Source organism: Erythrolamprus reginae, chromosome 3, assembly GCF_031021105.1.
Source record: "Erythrolamprus reginae isolate rEryReg1 chromosome 3, rEryReg1.hap1, whole genome shotgun sequence".
In the NCBI taxonomy this organism is placed as follows: domain Eukaryota; kingdom Metazoa; phylum Chordata; class Lepidosauria; order Squamata; family Dipsadidae; genus Erythrolamprus; species Erythrolamprus reginae.
In genome coordinates, this window is record NC_091952.1 from 197,868,931 (window position 1) to 197,889,763 (window position 20,833).

Genomic DNA, 20,833 nt, shown 5'->3' on the forward strand with positions numbered 1-20,833 from the left:
TGTTTGCTGATCCCAGTAAAGCGGCCTTTTGCAATTGACAGATGGAGATTTTGTCAATTCCGATGGTTTTCAAATGTCCGCTGAGATCCTTTGGCACTGCGCCCAGTGTGCCAAGTACCACTGGGACCACTTTCACGGGCTTATACCAGAGTCGTTGCAGCTCGATTTTTAGATCTTCGTATTTCACTAATTTCTCTAGCTGCTTCTCCTCAATTCTGCTGTCTCCTGGGATTGCGATGTCGATGATACATACTTTCTTTTTCTCCATGATCGCAATGTCTGGTGTGTTATGCTTCAGAATTCGGTCAGTCTGAAGTCGGAAGTCCCACAGTAGTTTTGCTTGCTCATTTTCAACCACTTCTTCAGGCTTATGATCCCACCAGTTCTTTGCCACTGGTAAATGGTAGTTCCGGCACAAGTTCCAGTGGATGGGAACTACCATTTACCTGTTGTTGTTGTTGTTATTATTATTATTATTTCTATCTAAGGCACTGTTGCCACCAAACAAACAGTGATTCAGTTTGTTAAAACGCTCTCAATCGTGCCTCTATAAAAATTGGCTAGGAAAGATGCAGGAAATGCAGACGCTGGTTTGCACGCTTCACTAAGGATGATATGTGGAAACACATTTTGAATGAGGCTAGTCATACTTCATCCTAACTAAACAAGAATATTACTATCCTATTCTGTACTGTAGTGTACTATACTACACTATATTACACTATACTAAATTAACATGAACCCTTGTTAGCACTGTAGAGTCTCACAGTATGCTGAAATTCAACTACACGAATCTTTGAATAAAAACAAAATATGACAGATCTAATTTAGAGTAGATTAATTCTATTTTCAAAATGTTGACCTTTCCAAAAGAGAAAAATGGGATTAAGGGAAAAAGCAATATTTAATTCATAGCATGTAATAGCTTCTGTTCTTTTTTTTTCTTTTTGGTATTCAAAAGCAAGGGTAAATTATCCAGTCTGAATCGGGATTCCACATCGGAAGGTATTAATCCTCTGTTTTGCTGTAATTCTGATTTAGACTTGTTTTGAATTATTTGGCGGGAAAGCCCCCGTGAAACTGTTTCTAAATAGCTACATTAACTTACTTTTTTAAAAAAAGCTGTTATTTTCAATTGATTCTAATATGTTTGAGTGCTGGTTATACAGGGAAAAATCCTGTTGCAAAGCTTAAAATTTCATACTATACAATGAATTTCACGAGTCTGGTGGTCACCATACGTTCCTAGGATTCTACTTAACTGAGACTGGGATTCAGAGTCTCGTTATTTTTAGTCTGTTGTCTTAACCACTAGACAGGTTAAGTTAATGTGATAGCACATTAATGGCGAACCAGTGGCACATGTACCACAGGTGGCACGCAGAGCCATATATGCTGGCACATGAGACATTGTCCTAGCTTAGCTCCATGTGTGTGCCGGCTAGCTAATTTCTGGCTCAGCCGGAGACTCTGGGAGCTTTCGGCTTCTGGAGGGCCTCGGGGAGGAATAGGGGGGCGTTTTCACTCTTCCCAGACTTTTGGGAAGCCTCTGGAGCCTGGGGAGGGTGAAAAACGGGCCTACTGGGGGGACAGGGGTAGCCATTTTCGACCTCCCCAGACACTGGGTGTGGGCACTCGTGAATGTGAGATAGCGCATATGCACATGATTTCGGCACCTAAGGAAAAAAAGGTTCGCTCTCACTGCGATAGAGGCTTAAAGGTTTTTCTTTTCAAACTTTAGCACTTTTTTATGGACATCCTCCAGAAATTAGGCTAGCTTTTCTTCTGGAAGTACAAATGATGTTTTTCTAGAAACTGCTCTGAACAGTTTGGGGTGATTCTGTCTTGTTTTAATTGCTATGACTTACAGTTTTCTTACTCTGGGCATTCCAACATTATATTGTTGGTGGATGTTTTATTGTTGTTAATTGCAGGAAGTCCTTGCAGATTCTGGCTATATTACAAATGATTTATTATTATTATTATTATTATTATTATTATTATTATTATTATTAATTAGATTTGTATGCCGCCCCTCTCCGTAGACTCGTAATAAATGTAATGTAATAAATGAAAGACTAAAAATTAAATATATTCCATTTTTGAATGTGCCTATCAAACAGATGCAATAAGTATGGACTGTCCGACAGCAATAAATTTGTTCTATTTTCTATATTAAGAGGGAAAGTTAATCTTTTGATTTACTAGGAATTAGACTATTTTTGCCACTTTAAGTATCTGCATCTTTATGCTTTAGTAACAGTTCTTAATTATACTCGCAAATCTTACTGCTTTGTCTAAAATATGGGCTTTTACCTTGATTTGTGCTCAGACTGTTACATGTCTAAACAATAGGATTTAAACTCACAGTAAGCTATGAGAAATATCCACTTCTAAACCCAGAATGTAACCTGAATTTACAATAAAGGAAGAGGAAAATGACATTGAATACTTATATAATTGAGCAATTAATTGATCACTCTAAAGTCCTTGCATCTATTCTTCAGAGGAAATTATAAACTACTCTGATTCTAAGATATTAAAAACATGTATCACAAGTGTTTTAGTGACCCATGACTAATCAATAATTTAAAATAAGTGATTTTTTAAAAATTGTCTTTTGAAAATAAAATAAACTTAAACTAGTTAGTATCTTCTAAAATGCATTCATTACCTCTCTTATTATTTTATTTTATTTATTTTATTTATTTTATTTGTCATACAAATATAGTATTGTATTTTAGTATGTTTAACATAATATAAGCATAAAGTAGAGATAGAAAAGATAAAAAAGACATTAGGACAGGAACGGTAGGCACAAAGGTGCACTTATGCACGCCCCTTATTTCAATAGCTAAAGAAGCGAAACATAGCTTCACAAAATAATGCAAAGCAACTTGGTCATCACATATAGACGTTATATCACACACAATAATTATTGGACAGAAAGATCAAGATGACTTCCATTAATTATTTATTAATTAAACAATTTTTTTAAACTCACGAGGGAACAATTTTATTTGAAGTGTGGTTTCTTCTTTTTCTACACATTGGAACAAGCTTAGGTAAGTTTTTTGGAACCCACCAAAAATCTCTGATTAAAATATATAATTGGAAAACAGGCCCTTTTTGAAATGAGTGTTTGTTCAAAAACTCAATTAAGTATTATCCTTTCCCTCACTAGGACTTGTAGTAGCAGACATAAATATTACTAATGTAACATAAACTGAATGATCAGCCACATTCTCTAAAAAAGCAGAATATCATTTAATAATTGTAATTAATAATTATTAAGGAAATCAAGATTCACTGATTTGAGAGTTAGGTTTTCTTTTCTTAAAACACAGCCACCACCATCAGTATGAGGGAAGTAGATTAATTCACTCTGCCTATCACAAATTCTTCACAATGTAATATATATAGTGTATACTTTCCTCAATGCAGCTAGCAAATTTCAGAGGAATGACATATAATAACACCCAAATCCCACTCAACGTTCTTCAGGAAAAGAAGGAATTAAGGGAATAAATAACGTATCACAAATATTTTGCCCCTGGATGAAAATTCCATTTTACTGAAAATTATCTGATCTTTTAACTGTGCCACTGTGTTTGTTTGAAAATATTTATGGTGTCAAATGTCAAATCCTGAGTAATTGTATCACAAAAATGTAGTGTTATAGCTGAAATAATAAGAAAAATTATTATTTGATTTATTTCTGTACACACTGCTAAGAATTCCACTTTGTGACCTCCAGTGTTTATAATCAGTGTCTGAAATTGGGTTTTCTCCCTATCCCTGAAGCACTTTTTATAAATGAAAAGATTGCCTTTCTACCCCTGAAGTTCCTTTACAGCTAGAAAGAAATCTTTACTTCTTACTTAATTTAGAATAGACAGGAAGGAAGGGTGAAGCTGATTAGAAACAGCCAGGAGTAAGTTTGTCTAGATATAAACTAATCAGCAGAGGTCAACAGGTAAAAAAATCTACACCTACCCAAGAAGCACAACATCCCATGAAAGATTGGCGATAATAGCCCTCATGTCACCAATTTCCACCAGCGTAAATACATCCTTTCCTAATATTTCTAGTCTTTCCAAACAACTGAACTTTCCCAGTGGTTCAGGAGGATCTTCAGCCAACACATGTGTACACTTTAAAGTCAAGAATACACTAAGGTAGAAGTTTATCCACTCCAAAGATAAAGTACCTAGACACAAATTGCAACTTCAATACAATGCAGTGAGACAAGTGCAGATCTTTACGTTGGAAAAACAAAACAACTACTTGATAAATGCATGTCTCAACACAGTAGAACAAACCCATCAGGACTAGGTTCAGAAGTCCGTTTGCATTTAAAAGACAAAGTCTTATTCTGAAGATAGGAAAATCCACATTTTGGACAGAGAGGATCGCGGGTTTGAAAGCGGGTTCAAAGAGGCCATCTGCTTTTCAACAGAGTGGAAGGTATACGCATGATCTATCTCCAGTCTACAACACAGTCCTTGCAGCAGTTCCAAGAAGGCTCCACACCATTTATTTATTTATTTATTTATTTAGATTTGTATGCCGCCCCTCTCCGCAGACTCAGGTGACCCTCAGGATACAGATAAACCTCAAAGTGGCCTCAATGATTCTATAAAAGACTGCAAATGACCAGCTGCCTGCAAGGAATATAAATCCTTCCATTCCCCACATCCAGTCAGAGCTGAAGAAGCTTTTTGGATAAGAAGCAAAACGTCTTAAAAGAAAAACAAAAAAGACCAGTATTTCAAAAACATCTTTGGGACAACCATGACCTGGATGACTGAGAATCTCCAGAGACATCTCCCTGACAATTATTATATGTTAACCCAAACCAGTTGTATATATTTCTCCTCTGTTCCTGAAAATAGCAGTGACTGAAAGACCTAAGAGCAACTCTGCAAGGATTCCCACTATTAAATTATTGTTTTCTATTGTTCTCTACTACTCCTCTTCTGCAAGTTGAAACCTAACAATTGTCTCACAAAAGTATGTGATCTTTTGCCTTCATCTTCATCTTCTTCCTTTTCTTCCTCTTTTTCTTCCCATGACAGTAAGCTAGTTATAGATATGGAACTTGTAACCCTGAGATTTTGCTGTACAGCAAATCTCACTTACTTCACTTTCATGATCAATGGTATTGAACTTGGGGAATAGTCATTCAACAATATTTGGAAGTACACATTTTCTATATTAATTTTGAAGTAACTTAATTATATAATCACTGGGAAGACTTTTAAAAACAGACTACACAAATAAATACAGTGTTCCCTCGATTTTTGCGGGTTCGAACTTCGTGAAATGTCTATACCACGGTTTTTCAAAAATATTAATTAATATTAAAAAATATTAAAAAATATTAATTAATTTAAAAAATTAATATTAATTAATTAAAAAATATTAATTAATTAATTCAAAAATATTAATATTAAAAAAATATTAATTAATTAAAAAAATACTTCACAGTTTTTCCCCCTATACCACGGTTTTTCCCGCCCGATGACGTCATATGTCATCGCCAAATTTTCATCTGCCCTTAATAAATATTTTTTAAATAAACTTTAATAAATAAACATGGTGAGTAATAATCTAAATGGTTGCTAAGGGAATGGGAAATTGCAATTTAGGGGTTCAAAGTGTTAAGGGAAGGCTTGTGATACTGTTCATAGCCAAAAATATTAAATTTACTTCCGCATCTCTACTTCGCGGAAATTCGACTTTCGCGGGCGGTCTCGGAACGCATCCCCCGCGAAAATCGAGGGAACACTGTAAATCTCTTTGGGGTGATCATGTTGCTTATAATTGTTTGCAAATAGAATATATAGATAATATACACATGCAGTTTCTAAAATACTCTTACCCTTCCAACTTCCACGAGATTTGTCACCATGACTATACTTGCTGTGTTTTCATGCCAGACCATTCTCCAGAAATCATATATAGTCTCTTGCATTGGTCCTGCAACAAATAAATCCAAATATCATTTTCACCTGAAAAGTATAATATTAGAAACATTTTTTTAAAAAAAATCTGAAACTGATAAAGTAGCTTTCTGCAGGCATTGGAAACCTCCAGTTTTCCATGCAGACCACTGACTTCTTTCTCCAAACTCTGTCTTTCCAAGATAGCAAAATGCTTTTTTCACTAATCAGCAAGAAATTAGACATAAGAGCTTTTTCCTTTCCTGCACTGCAATCAAATCTTCAAAAGCCCTCTTTGGTGCCAATGGAGTCTAATTGGCACATGGAGGGATATTTTTGAGAGCTGTTGCTGGAAGAATCAGCTAATCATTCCTTCTCTAAACATTATAACTCCCCATTGAAAAGTCATCTCATTGATTCTGCAATCACATTTTTAAAGCCCCATTTGGTCCCAGTAAAGGCTTTTAAAGAGGTGTGCTTTGGATGAGGGAAAGAGCCTGCCGCATAAGGTCTCTCCATGTGTATCTATCTTCTGCCTAAAAATGCATGCACATGTGTGTGAATAAAAAACTGCATGTAGAATAGAGGGCCATACCATGTGAATGGCTCTACTTAGTCACCTTGGGAGGCCATGTGGGGACACTTCTGTTCACTCAGATAATCTCAAACTGCTTACCCAGAGCAAATTCAATTACACTAACTTTGAGGATAGAAGAGAAATGTAGCTGATTGATTTAGGATGCTATATGGTTAACAAGCCTCTGTTGTCATTGGTTTTATGCATTCTTTCCTCTTAATATGAACGATTGACTACTGAAATCATTTTCTCTAATTGACAAAGTTATGAGGATAAAAGAAAAAGTATTCCCTCCATCTTTCAAGGCAAAACTTTCTAATGGTATATCTGTCTTTCTCTCAATTGAAATATATTAAAGCAGGGGTCCCCAACCACCGGGCCGCGGACCAGTACCGGGCCGCGGGGCATGTTGCACCGGTCCGTGGAGTCAGCAGCTGCCGGCCCTCATGCCACCACCCCCTCCCTCCAGCGCTTCGCCTCCCACCGGGCAAGAGGCCTCGGGAGGCAGGTTCTGCCGGCCACAGGACGATGGACAGAGGGGCGGGAAGGACCGAGAGGCTCAAGCCTCTTTTGGCTTCTGCCGCGGGGCGCTTTTGAGTTTTTGGCTGGGGGGAGGCAGGAGGGCCAGCCTGACCCCCTGTCTCCAGCGCTTAGCCCCCGCTGGGCAAGAAGGCTTGGGAGGCAGGTTCTGCTGGCCACAGGACGATGGCGGGAAAGAGGGGCGGGGAGGACCAGCACCCCCATGCTTAATCCCGCCCCCAACCACACCCCTTTCCGCCCCCACCGGGCCATAGAAAAATTGTCTTGCTGAAACTGGTCCCTGGTGGAAAAAACGTTGGGGACCACTGTATTAAAGGACATGCTAGCATTTTATGAACTAAAATCAAACAGATTCCAGATATTTAAAGGTAGATGAGAACATCCTGGCATTTAAAGATTTACCGTATTTTCGGAATATACGACACACCTTTTTCCTCCCTAAAAGAAGCTGAAAATTCAGGTGCATCTTATACTCTTATCTTGCAGGTTCTTTCATTGTTACTGTCTGCAAAGAATGTTTTCCAAGCTCTAAATTTTTGCAGAGGTTTTTTTCATTGCTCTAACTTGCTCCAAGTAAGTTTCTTTCCAGCTCTAACCAGGTGCTAACAATGTTCCCAGCTCTTACCCAATTGCAAGCTCTTTCACTGTTACTCTCTGTGAATAATGTTTTCCAACCCTGTCTTTGTAGGTTTGTTATTGTTCTACTTGCTCAGAAATGTTTCTTTTCAGCCCTAACCAGGTGCTAACAATGTTCCAGCTCTTACCGGCTTGCAAGGTCTTTCATTGTTATTCTCTGTGAAGAATGTTTTCCAAGCCCTAAGTCTTTGCAGTTTTTTTCATTGCTCTACTTGCTGAGAATTTTTCTTCTTAGCCCTATTGTTCTAACAATATTCCCAGCTCTTACTGGCTTACAAGCTTTTTTATTGTTACTCTCTCCAGATAAGGTTTTTTTAAAGTCCTAACCAGGGGATAAAATAATGTGCTGAAACTGATCAGACTAAATTTACTAGATTATCTAGTAAGCAGATTCTTTCCCCTATTTTCCTCTTTATACTCCGGTGCGTATTAAACTATGAAAAATACAGTAATTAAAGGCAGTCATGGAGTCACATAAGGATTGTATGGAAAAGACTGGAGCCTCCTCTGGCTTATCACAGCTGCATTCTAACCTAATGTGATGGACTGATATTCTCGGGGCTGACCTTGGAAATAACATACCTCAGAGGTGGACAGGTAAATGGCCTCATCACATATTATTTAGAGCTCAGAATCATTCTAAACTGGGCCTAGAAATGCTCTGGCAACTGAAGTAAGATTACTGTTATACTGTATCTTCTAATAGCCCAAACTCTGCCAATAATTGAATAGTTTCGTCCTGCAGCAGCTTCCTAACTCTCTAAAGGCAGCCCACTTAATGCATGTTATAATAAACTAGCCTGAATTGAAGCATACCCTGAAATGATGTAGCTAGGATGATGATTTCGCCAATCATTCTCTATTCTAATTTTGTAACCAGAGCATGCCAGGCTGTTTCTACCTCCAGTCAGACCAGAAGCCAGATTGGAATGGATCCAAAAATTCAGTATCATTTCATATCCCTTGAGGCTAAGAGCTAATATTCTCCAGTATCTTAGTCAGAAAAGAGGCACAACATACTAGATAATATTTATCCATAATTTAGAATTCTATATTTTTAGCAAATGTTTAACTACAGCTTTCTTAAATGTGGTGGGAACTTACTGTCCCTGATTAACCACCCCTAAGGGCCAAATGGTATGCTTAGCCTGGAAAATTTTTAATTACTTGGAAGGGTACTTGGTTCCAAAGATTTTAACTAATTTATCCACATCATCAGGCTCACATGAGGAATATGTTTTTGACACAACAAAATGTTCAACTGATTGTATTTCCAGTTTTAATATTTCTCTTGAGTTTGCACTGTCGATCTAATTAGTCCAATTCCCAAATTGCTCTTTCTGAAAGTGACAGATTTTTGGAGACAGTTTATTATTTTAATAATAAAATTGCTTAAATGCCAGGCTTGACAATTTTATTTGCCGTTCATCTTAATGAGGGAAGTGAGCTGGGGAGAAATAGTACCTCTGGCAGTACCCTGTTATTTTGGCGTGTTTAATTCACATATGGTCAATGCATAGAAGTTTCAATTAAAAGTCTACACACAGAGAGAATACACAGATATTACCCATAAACTGATCTAAAGACTGTGTAAGTAATTATTTTGTATCATACATATGCTAAAGGAACCCTCTGCTGATCATTCTGTTTTTTCAACACACTAATGTCCTAAAATTCAGACATGTAAAATTGGCCATGCGTATTCACTATTTGCAGTATACATTTAGAAGTCCTTTTAAAGATTTCTTGTATGAGAAATATTCTATGAGTGTATCTTTTCATTCTACTTTTCTAATTGGTGATCAACTTCCTTCTAAAACACGCTACTAAGATTATAGATTTTATTGTAAGAAAACTGTTTAATTACATAGTTTTGGAACTAGTATCAGAGTGATGATATGTCTTTCTTTTTCAAAAGACACATTCCAGAAGAGTGTATTCAGGAATTAAAGGCAATGTTACTTCAGTAAGAAATTCACACATACACATACATACATGTTTGTTTAGGTGCCAGAGGTCTATTCATATTCTTTGCTTATGTGTTCAAGATTATTCAGAAGTTCAACATAATGCAAATTAATATTTTTTTCTTAAATGACTGAAATTTGTGCAAGTTTAGAGACCAGGTGCTCTTTAACAACTTTACCTATTTATTGCATGTGAATAGTAAGAAATGTTGACTTTTGATTTTAAATAAAACATTTTATTTAAATATTATATTTGAATCTGATTATATTTGAATCTGAGAAAACCATTTTTGGACAATAAAGCAGAGATCTTAACTCTGTTTGATTCTGATTTGTTTTCACCAAGCAGAGTCCAAACAGGTGACAATTCCTGAGTTTAAACTTTGTGGAGATCCATGGTATATTTAAATCTGTTCTTTTGAGAATCCAACATTGGAATATTGGTGCATTCATGTAGTAGAAAAGTATAGTTCCCTTTTACATCTGACATGTTGCCAAATATGTATGAATTGCAATCCTAGACTTAGAAATAGATTAGTCTCAGTAGAAGTAATATTTGGCTATTTTTTTTTCCACAGTAGCCAACTTGGTTCCTTTAATATTAGAAGTCATATTCAGATGCCCATGAAAAATAAACCCGGAGAAAAACTCCAGTTCTGTTTCATTAAAAGTTAACACCTTTAATTAAGTCAAATGTTTTACTGCAAATGAAATACAGTATAACTTTTCAAAATTGTACCAATTGTTTCTAAGTCATTGGCATCTTCTAGCTTGTTTGTTTTTTGCAGACATTTCATTATCCAACCAGGTAACTTTATCAATGCTCTAACGGAGACAGATAATGAATACGTTACTAGTAGGGTAACGAAATGTCTGCAATAAAACAAGTTCGGAGAGCACCAAAGACTCTTCAGTTTAACCCTGGTTACTCTTCTATTGATATTTAAAGTACCTTCATAGAGAATGTAATGCAGAATTTATGAATGCAGGCTTACTTGAAAGTGAGCAACAAAGAATAAAGCACAGCTGGTATGATAGATTAAATATTCTGGAAAAGTTGCTACATTTTGAAAGTCAGGAAGTTTTTCTCCTTGTCACTCATTCCTTGGCCATGCCTTTTTTAGCCTATTGTTTCAACTGCTCCACAATGCAGTAGTTTGGCCAGTTATGGGCATGAATTGGCTTCTCCACATAACATTATCATTTCAAGAGCTGCACTGGTTAGCAGTTTGCTTCAAGGTGTAATTCAAGCTGCAGGCTGCCATCTTTAAAATAATTTCAAGGTTTGGGATTTGTGACTTCCTATTCCCACTAGCATCTGCCTATCTGTGAAGATCTGGGAGAAAAACAATACTTTCAGATCTCTACCACTTCAGAGTAGAATCTGTAGACATCTTGATGTCATTTCCTTTTCCTAGAATGATGCTCCCCTGAGGTAAGATCAACCCCACTTCAATTCTTTTTTGAGTTTTCAAAGGCAATTAAGACTTCCCTTTTTCAAAAAGATTTTGGAACTGGATATACAGTGATACCTCGTCTTACAAACCCCTTGTGATACAAACTTTTCGAGATACAAACCTGGGATTTAAGATTTTTTTTGCCTCTTCTTCCAAACTATTTTTACCTTACAAACCCAAGCCGCCGCCACTGGGATGCCCCGCCTCCGGACTTCTGTTGCCAGCGAAGCGCCCGTTTTTGCGCTGTTGGGATTCCCCTGAGGCTCCCCTCCATGGGAAACCCCACTTCCGGACTTACACGTTTTTGTGATGCTGCAGGGGAATCCCAGCAGCACAAAACGGGTGCTTCGCTGGCAAAGGAAGTCCAGAGGTGGGGTTTCCCAGCGAGGGGAGCCTCAGCAAAATCACAGCATGGAAGTCCGGAGGTGGGATTTCGAGGACTTCCATTTTTTTGCGATGCTGCAATTTCACTGAGGCTCCCCTCGCTGGGAGACTAAAATAATGCTCTGCGCATGCACAAAGCCTCCTGCTCATGCACAAGCCAGTTTAACCCGCAAGCAATGAGGCACACGTGCAAGCGTAGCAACCTCGAACTGGTAGGGAAGGTAAGTAGAACCCTACCTTGATATATTGCTAAGCTTGGGCTCTTTTTTGAAATACAGTGGTACCTCGAGATACGAGTTTAATTCGTTCCGGACCTGGGCTCTTAAGTCGAGCAGCTCTTATCTCGAACGACTTTTCCCCATAGGAATTAATGTAAATAATTTTAATTGGTTCCAGCCCTCAAAAAACTCACAAAGTTAGTCTAAATTATGCAGAAAGACATGTTTTTAATGAAGAAATGTACATGTACATATAAATGAATAATGAAGTTTCTTTCACTTAACTTGTAAACTTTCTTAAACTTTTAAATTTACATATGTTCAACTTCTCTGCCACCCAATCCTGTAGGACAGAGGTCCCCAACCCTTTTTGCACCAGGGACCGGCTTTAAGCGATCAAGAGAGGAATGGGTGAATGAATGGACGGAGGGTGGGAAGGAAGGAAGGAAAGAGGGAAGGGACAGGAACAGAGGAAGGAAGCAAGGAAACTTATGAAAGGGGAGAGTAAGAGAGGAATGAGTGAAGGGAGGGAGGGAGGGAAGAAGGTGGGAAGGAGAAAGAAAAGAAGAAATAGAGGAAGGGAAGGTAAAAGAGAGAAAGAAAAAGAGCAAGCAAGCAAGCAAGCAAGCAAGCAAGCAAGCAAGCAAGCAAGCAAGCAAGCAAGAAAGAAAGAAAGAAAGAAAGAAAGAAAGAAAGAAAGAAAGGGGGAAGGGACAGGAACAGAGGAAGGAAGCAAGGAAACTTATGAAAGGGGAGAGTAAGAGAGGAATGAGTGAAGGGAGGGAGGGAAGAAGGTGGGAAGGAGAAAGAAAAGAAGAAATAGAGGAAGGGAAGGTAAAAGAGAGAAAGAAAAAGAGCAAGAAAGAAAGAAAGAAAGAAAGAAAGAAAGAAAGGGGGAAGGGACAGGAACAGAGGAAGGAAGCAAGGAAACTTATGAAAGGGGAGAGTAAGAGAGGAATGAGTGAAGGGAGGGAGGGAAGAAGGTGGGAAGGAGAAAGAAAAGAAGAAATAGAGGAAGGGAAGGTAAAAGAGAGAAAGAAAAAGAGCAAGAAAGAAAGAAAGAAAGAAAGAAAGGGGGAAGGGACAGGAACAGAGGAAGGAAGCAAGGAAACTTATGAAAGGGGAGAGTAAGAGAGGAATGAGTGAAGGGAGGGAGGGAGGGAAGAAGGTGGGAAGGAGAAAGAAAAGAAGAAATAGAAGGGAAGGTAAAAGAGAGAAAGAAAAAGAGCAAGAAAGAAAGCTGCAAGCACCCCCCCGAGCCCCCCAGGCCGGCTGCAACCTTTTAAAACATGCGCGCCGCTTCGCAGCTGTCTCCTGAAGCCGAACGCGGAAGTTAGCGTTTGGCTTCAGGAGACAGCTCCTTGGCGCTTGTATCTCGAATTTGGGCTTGTAAGTAGAACAAAAATATCTCTCCCCTCCCAGCTCTTATCTCGAGTTGCTCTTAAGTAGAGCAGCTCTTATGTCGGGGTTCCACTGTACAGGATTTTAAATCCTATTGCTGTGTTAAGATATGTCAACCGCTTATAGTTGATTATGATTGGAGCAGTATATAAATCTAGTTAATAATCAATCAATCAATCAATCAATCAATCCAGTTCACATTTACAATTTTAGAATCAAACTATGATCTCGATGAACTTGACTTTACAGGGCAAATGTAGTCTGCCACTTTTGTTCCTGTATTTTTTCTCTCTCTTTCAGGAAACCCTGCTTAAAGAAAATGGTACATACCAGTGATGGAAATTTTTTTTCCCTTTGGGTGCTGAGAGAGCATGGGTGGGTGCGATCACACATCCGCAAGTGCCCACACCCATAATTCCATGCTTTGGGTGTGTGTGTGAAAACAGCTTACCTCGTCTACTGGAGGCCCTCTGGAGGCCAGAAATTGCCTGTTTCCCAACTTCTGGTGGGCCAGTAGGCTTGTGTTTTGCCTTCCCCAGGCTCCAAAGGCTTCTCTCCCAAAATGCCCTCTCCCATCCCCCCATAGGCTCTCTGGAAGCCAAAACCCCCCTCCCGGAGCCTCTATGTGAGCCAAAAATCACCTCATTTGCACACACATGCATGTTGGAACTGAGCTAGGGCAAAAGCTCGCGCGCCAGCAGATATGGCTCTTCATGCCACCTGTGGCACCCGTGCCATAGGTTCGTCACCACTGGTATATATTATTGCCATTTATTAAAATCCCACTGTCTATACATAGTCATAACAATCTTCCTCACAATACTAGATAGCTGGTAATTTATCCATGAGAATTAAGGCATCAGACTAGAAACCAGGAGATCAAGAGTTGTAGTCCCATTTTAGGCATAAAAGCCAGCTGAGTGACTTTGAGACACGTCATTCTCTTTCAGCCCAGCCCATTTAACTGGACTGCCATTGTGGGAAAAATAATAATAAGAAGGAGTATTAAGTATGCTCGCCACCTTGAATTATTTTAAAAAAAAACCCAACATGATCATTTTTTACATTTTAAAATCATAACCATGTTCATCAGGTGAGAAGTTGTAACTGTAATCCCCTTTGAAATCAAATGTTTTTGGGAAACGGGATGCAAATAACCCACATCGCCTAAATACATCTGAAGATGCACCCACTTGTTTCAAGAACAAGAACGTTGTTAAAAAAATTATATTAAACTTTTATTTACAAAATCCACCTACATGGCCAGGTAACAATAATTCATTAAAGTAATTTGTTAAATTCATTGACAGTTGAAAATACAAAGAAAATGTAAGTTTGCAAGGTTCAAGATTCTTCTGAAATCTCCTGCCCTTTTTTGTCTCTGGGTCTTCTGCAAAAGGAGCAGGTCTATTAGAATTAGATAATTATTCTTCACAAAATCAGTATCAATAGTTGGGAGCAATCAGGACAGGTACCTTTTCTTACAAGGAATTATTATTTATTGAAAAACCTGTCCATTCTTAAGGATATGAATTAGCTACCGTACTTCTGCGAAAGTAGTTTTCAGGCACACTTCCCCAGCCCAGCCAATATCCTCATATCTACTCATATTTTAAAACCACTTTGGTATAGTGTTTGAAGTATTGGGCTAAATACAGGGGTGGGCTGTTGCCCAGACTGGTGGGGGGGGGGATGCAGTGGGGTAGCGGAAATGGAGCTCCACCCAGAGCACCCAATTTGCACTGAAAAAATGTTGAAAGAAAATGCAGGGCATCCTGCATAAGCCATGTCCACAGTGTGGTAGTAAAATTTTGTGAGTTGTAGAGTGACTTTAGACAGGAAGCCATCTGGCTGACTTTGGACCAGACATTTTCGCTCAGCCCTAAGAAAGAGGCAACGGCAAATCACACCTTTATCTTGCCAAGAAAATTGCAGGACTTGACTAGGCAATCACTGAGAATTGGACATGACTGAAAGGAAAGGGGGGAGGGGAATCTCATATCTATACCTAAAAACCTCTTAATTATTCTGAAGAAAGCATCATTGTTATATAATCATTTCTAGTTGTGACTGTTCAAAAAGGTTAAAGAATCAAAGGGACAAACATTAATATATCTATATATGTATACAGTGTTCCCTCGATTTTCGCGGGTTCGAACTTCGCAAAAAGTCTATACCAGTTTTTCAAAAATATTAATTAAAAAATACTTTGCGGTTTTTTCACCTATACCACTGTTTTTCCTGCCCGATGACATCATATGTCATCGCCAAACTTTCGTCCGCGTTTCATAAATATATTTTTAATAAATTTTAATAAATAAACATGGTGAGTAATAATCTAAATGGTTGCTAAGGGAATGGGAAATTGTAATTTAGGGGTTTAAAGTGTTACGGGAAGGCTTGTGATACTGTTCATAGCCAAAAATAGTGTATTTACTTCCGCATCTCTACTTCGCGGAAATTCAACTTTCGCGGGCGGTCTCGGAACGCATCCCCCGCGAAAGTCGAGGGAACACTGTAAATGGATGTGTTAGTTACACAACCTTTGGGATCGCTTGGCTCAGAATGGAGCTAAAAAAAATCTGGTTCCTATTCTTCAACCAAAATTTTAATCACGCTAGCAAACCACTTGAAATCCTTATTCCTATTTATCAATCTTTCAGTCCATATACCTCATAGCCAAGCCAATGCATTTTCAATTCCCTGACAGCCTATTGCTGCTGCTTTGATGGCTTCTTTCTTTAATATGGTATCGCTGCAATATTGAATCAAGTATCAGTACTCAGCAGTGGCTAGGAAATGTAGACGTCTTCCTCCTGCTCTTACTCCTGTTCTGTTTTGTAATAGCAGATGATAAAATGCAGAAGCCATATAAATGAATAAATGAAGATGATGACCAGTTGATTTAGGAACAGAAAATTCAGTATAAAAACATTGGTCAGATGTAATGTGGGACTAGTCTATTTTCAGATCACTGTGGAGAAGATATACTTTCATTTGTTTTAAGCAAGACAAAGATATTTGAAGAAGTATGATTCATCCAAAATTAGTTCCTAAGGGAACAAGACTTACTTAAACCAGGATAGACGGAGCTTTCTAGTGCAATGTATAGTATGCACTTGTAATGTACAAGTAGTCTTTGATTTATGATTGTTCATTTAACATAGATTCACAGTTATGTCAACCTTGGAAAAAAATGACTTACCACATGTCATTAAAGTTACAATCATTGTACCATGCCCGCAGCCACATGATAACAATATGGGAACTTGGTGACTGCCTCACATTTACAATGGTTACAACATTCTCTTTCTTTATCTATCTAATCAATCTGTTAATCTAATTTAATCTAATCATTAATCTAATCTACTTCATTTTTGAAGCACGCACCTCTCTCACTGCACCCACAATTGTGATTTGTGACACTGACAATTGGCTTTTGAACAGCAAAGTCAACTGGATTTGCTTAATGACTGTTGGATTAATTTAAAGATTGCACTAAAAATAGTTGTAAAATTGGATTGATTATGTGACGACTTGCTTTATAATCACACCAACTTAAGACAGAATTTCTCAACTCAACTGTGCTCTTCAGTTGAGGATTATCTATATCATCTATAAGAGCACTGTAGTGAGACAATTCAAGAAAATCATGGAGAACCACTATTTTGTCAAGACATCATCACAGGCATTGTGCTTCAATTTCATATAATAACCAGATTACATATAGCCAAGGACAGTTTAGCAAGGAAAAAAGAAGAGAATGCTCTTTTCCTTAATTATGTAGCTGAGCCCATGGTATCATGCTGTATCCAGGAGGCTAATAAACAAAGTAAAATAATTCTGTAGTGATGCTTCTGAATGACACATTCAGGTTTATGGTACTGCACTTGGCATCGGTCCCCTAAGCATTTTAAAAAACGTACTTCCTGTATATTTTATAATAATTCCTATGCTCTGCTAAGATATGCAAATTTCTTTGCATATCATTTATGCTAGGTCCTGTTTAAATTAGTGGAAATTAAGCCTGCATGACTGGGCACTAAATTGTGTCGTTAATCTTTAGCAAACAGTCTTTTCTGTGTAGATTTATGTTTTGGGGAAATATATGTCATCGATCATATTACAAAATAGATCCTAACAATTAGCATGGGAAGGTGGGAAAAGATAAAGGATGAAATATAATTTTGCAATGCTAGGAATCCCAGTAGAAAGGAACTGGATCAAAGTTTCCTTCCAAGATAATCCATCATTCTTTTTCCTTTCTCAAATCATATTTTTCAGCTGTGCCAATTTGAAGGTTTAGTTCATGATCTGATAGGAATGAATGATGAGAGGAATTGTCTTCTTTAAAAATGTCATTTGCATTGCCTTCTCACTCAGATTTCCTAAGCCAGACAATAGTAATTAAAATTATCTAAGGAAGGAGATTTTAATGAAAAACTTTTAATCTATTTATTCTGAATTCTATTGGAAATCCAGCAAAGTCCTTTTGTACTCAGAATATTCACGGAAAAAAAGAAAGCTAGCTGTCGGTCGTTGAAAGTAATTCTCTTCCAGCCTATTTTTCTTTTCTACTTGACATTTTTCAAATTATTTTCTGACATCTGAATAAATTATGACTCTGTCACTTGTCTTGACACAGAATTGAAAAGCATTAAAGGGCAGGTAGGGGCATAGGATTTAATGTTATCAAAAGCCGAACCATTTTATTCCAGAGACTTAGAATGGAAGGAAAGAGACTCCAGAAACACTGTAGAAGCCAAGTTTAGAGTATATAGTCCACCAAGTCCTGCATCAGTGCAGTCTTGACTAATTACATAGAAAAGTCTGAGGAGTCTCTCAGAATGCCACTAAAATAAACAGCAAGCTTAAGCTTATTCTCAGATATCTTATGGGGACGTGCATTATATTCATGCTATTATTCCAGTGGCAAACCTTCTAACAATGAAGTATAATGTTTATTATAAAGACTCTTCAGCAAAGAAAAAAGATAAACATGACTGGTGTTTTTTTTATGGCTACTCTGAAAAGGAAGTAACAGTGTAAGACTTTGTTAGAATTGCACATCTCTCTAGGATTGTTAATTGTATTTAGTACCAACATAATATTTAGTAGGCCCAGGCAAATCAGCTCTTTTTTGATTCAAATTGGGGAACTAAATTCAAAGAAGGCATGATTTGATTTGAGCTTATGCCACAAGTTCAAAGCCAAACGGATTTGATCCCATTGATTACATTCAAAATTCTGCTAACAAAAATTTCAACTATACAGTGGTACCTCATCTTACGAACGCCTCTTCTAACGAACTTTTCGAGATACGAACCCGGTGTTTAAGATTTTTTTGCCTCTTCTTCCGAACTATTTTCACCTTACGAACCCAAGCTGCTGCTGCTGGGATGAAGGGGTTTCTTTTTTTCCCCTTTTTTGAAGAAAGAAAAGGGAAGGGCGGCTTGGAGGGGGAAAGAGTTTGCATTTTAAAAAGTAGGAGAACAGCGTGCTTGCACAGGCACTGAAAGGTTGTCTTTTGAAAAAAGAAAAGGGAGGGGCGCCCCCTTGCCTTTCTTCCTTCCCACTCACCCTTTAGCCTAGCCTTGCTTCTTCCACCCGCCCCCTTTAGCTGCTCCTCCCTGCCTTCTGTTCGCCTCCCTTCTAAAATTTGGGATTTTCCTGAAGGATTTGCATGCATTATTTGCTTTTACATTGATTCCTATGGGAAACATTGTTTCATCTTACGAACTTTTTACCTTACGAACCTCCTCCTGGAACCAATTAAGTTCGTATCATGAGGTACCACTGTACTATGTATATACACTACTAGTACTGTATATTGAATCAAAATGCACTTAGCTGCTCTTACCTATAAAGCTATATATGGCTTAAAGCCAGACCATTTACGGGACTATCCTGCCACATAGCTCCCAGCGACTGGTTAGAGGCCACAGGGTTGGCCTTCTCCGGGTCACATCGAGTAAGCAGTGCCAGCTGGTGGGGCTGTGGGGGAGACCCTTCTCTGTGGGAGCCCTGGCTCTCTGGAACCAATTCCCCCCCCCCGAGATCCATACTGCCCCCACCCTATTGGCTTTCCAGAAAGCATTTAAAACCTAGCTTTGCCAGCAGAACTGGGGGCCTTGAGTGATTGCCACTCCCTTTAATTCAGGCCTAAATAAAGTTTGATTGGGATGTATGACATGATATGATTGCAATAATGAGATTTTAATAGAGTTTTATATTATTGTTATTATTGTGATTTAATTGTTTATACTGTTTTTGCTATTTTATTATTATAAGCCGCCCTGGGGCCTTCAGGAGTGGGTGGCATACAAATTTAACAAACAAACAAACAAACAAACAAACAAACAAACAAATTTGTTTTGACAGAAATGGATATTAGAAGGGATGGCATACCCTTTATTGTGAAACATCATCCATACCCTCAAGTATCATTCACTGCCTCCTTGCCTCACTACAATACATTTCTTTAGTAATAAAAAATAAATAAAGGGAACACTTAAACAACACAATATAACTCCAAGTAAATCAAAGTTGTGGGAAATCAAATTGTCCACTTAGGAAACAACACTGATTGGCAATCAATTTCACATGCTGTTGTGCACACTCAACTTTGTACAGAACAAAGTACAGTGATTTGCGATGCTGCAATTTCGCTGAGGCTTCCTTTGCTGGGAAACCCCACCTCCGGACATCCGTTGCCAGCCGATGCGCCTATTTTCGCGCTGGTGGGATTCTCCTGCTGGGATTCCCCTGCAGCATCGCAAAATGCAGAGGTGGGGTTTCCCATGGAAGGGAGCCTCAGAGGAATCCCACCATCGCGAAAACAGGTGCTTCAGCTGGCAAAGAAAGTCCAGAGGTGGGGCATCCCAGTGACGGCGGCGGGTTCGGAAGGTGAAAATAGTTTGGAAGAAGAGGCAAAAAAATCTTAAACCCCAGTTTCGTATCTCGAAAAGTTCGTATGACCAGGGGTTCGTAAGATGAGGTATCACTGTATTCAATGAGAATATTTCATTCATTCAGATCCAGGATGTGTTATTTGAGTGTTCCCTTTATTTTTTTGAGCAGTATATTTTCTTTGTACCTCTTAAGATATAATAGGATTAAGAAAGGACAGAGAACAAACTTCAAAATTTCCAGCAAATATTTAATATGCTGAATGAATGTAGCAAGTCTCCTTACTAAAAATATTTAAAAGTGGCTTAAAACTAAATTTTTATTCTTCTACTCCCTCTGCTGGGTGTCAGGCTTTGCTTGACACTGAAGAATGACAACTGATTTGCCCTTGTAGAAAGGTGAAACTATGTTGTTTGATCACTACATTTTCTGTGATTTTTTTTCTCAATAGAATATTTAATATTTCATAAAAATAACTTCTTAACTAATTAAAGCAACTGTTCTCTTTACTTTGAGCCTTCCAGAAAATAGGGTAATTTTCTTAGCAAATTCTTGCAGAATTTTAAAGTGTACAATAAAGTAGGGCCAAGTCTTAATTGAAATGCTTTATGGAATAATCCTTATTAATGCCAACTCCAATATAGTGTACAGTATTTGCTTGAGTTTCCCTCAGTTATGCACTCAAATAAACTGTTTTATTCTTATGCTTTCATAGTCTATATAAAAGTTATATGATACCACAAAATATTTTTTTCTCCTTTCTTTCTCCCTCTTCTCTATATCAGCTTGACTACACTTG

The 20,833-nt window shown here is 38.0% G+C and overlaps 1 protein-coding gene across 18 annotated transcripts in view; it reads right to left on the bottom strand.

Annotated features, from left to right (window-relative positions):
- PTPRM (protein tyrosine phosphatase receptor type M) overlaps positions 1-20,833 on the bottom strand; it is a 546,727-nt gene that overhangs the window by 53,932 nt on the left and 471,962 nt on the right. For all 18 annotated transcript variants that reach the window (XM_070747559.1, XM_070747555.1, XM_070747564.1 and 15 more), the window contains one exon: positions 5,885-5,982. In XM_070747559.1, the coding sequence (XP_070603660.1) occupies positions 5,885-5,982 (98 nt within the window). The remainder of the gene's footprint in view (positions 1-5,884; positions 5,983-20,833) is intronic.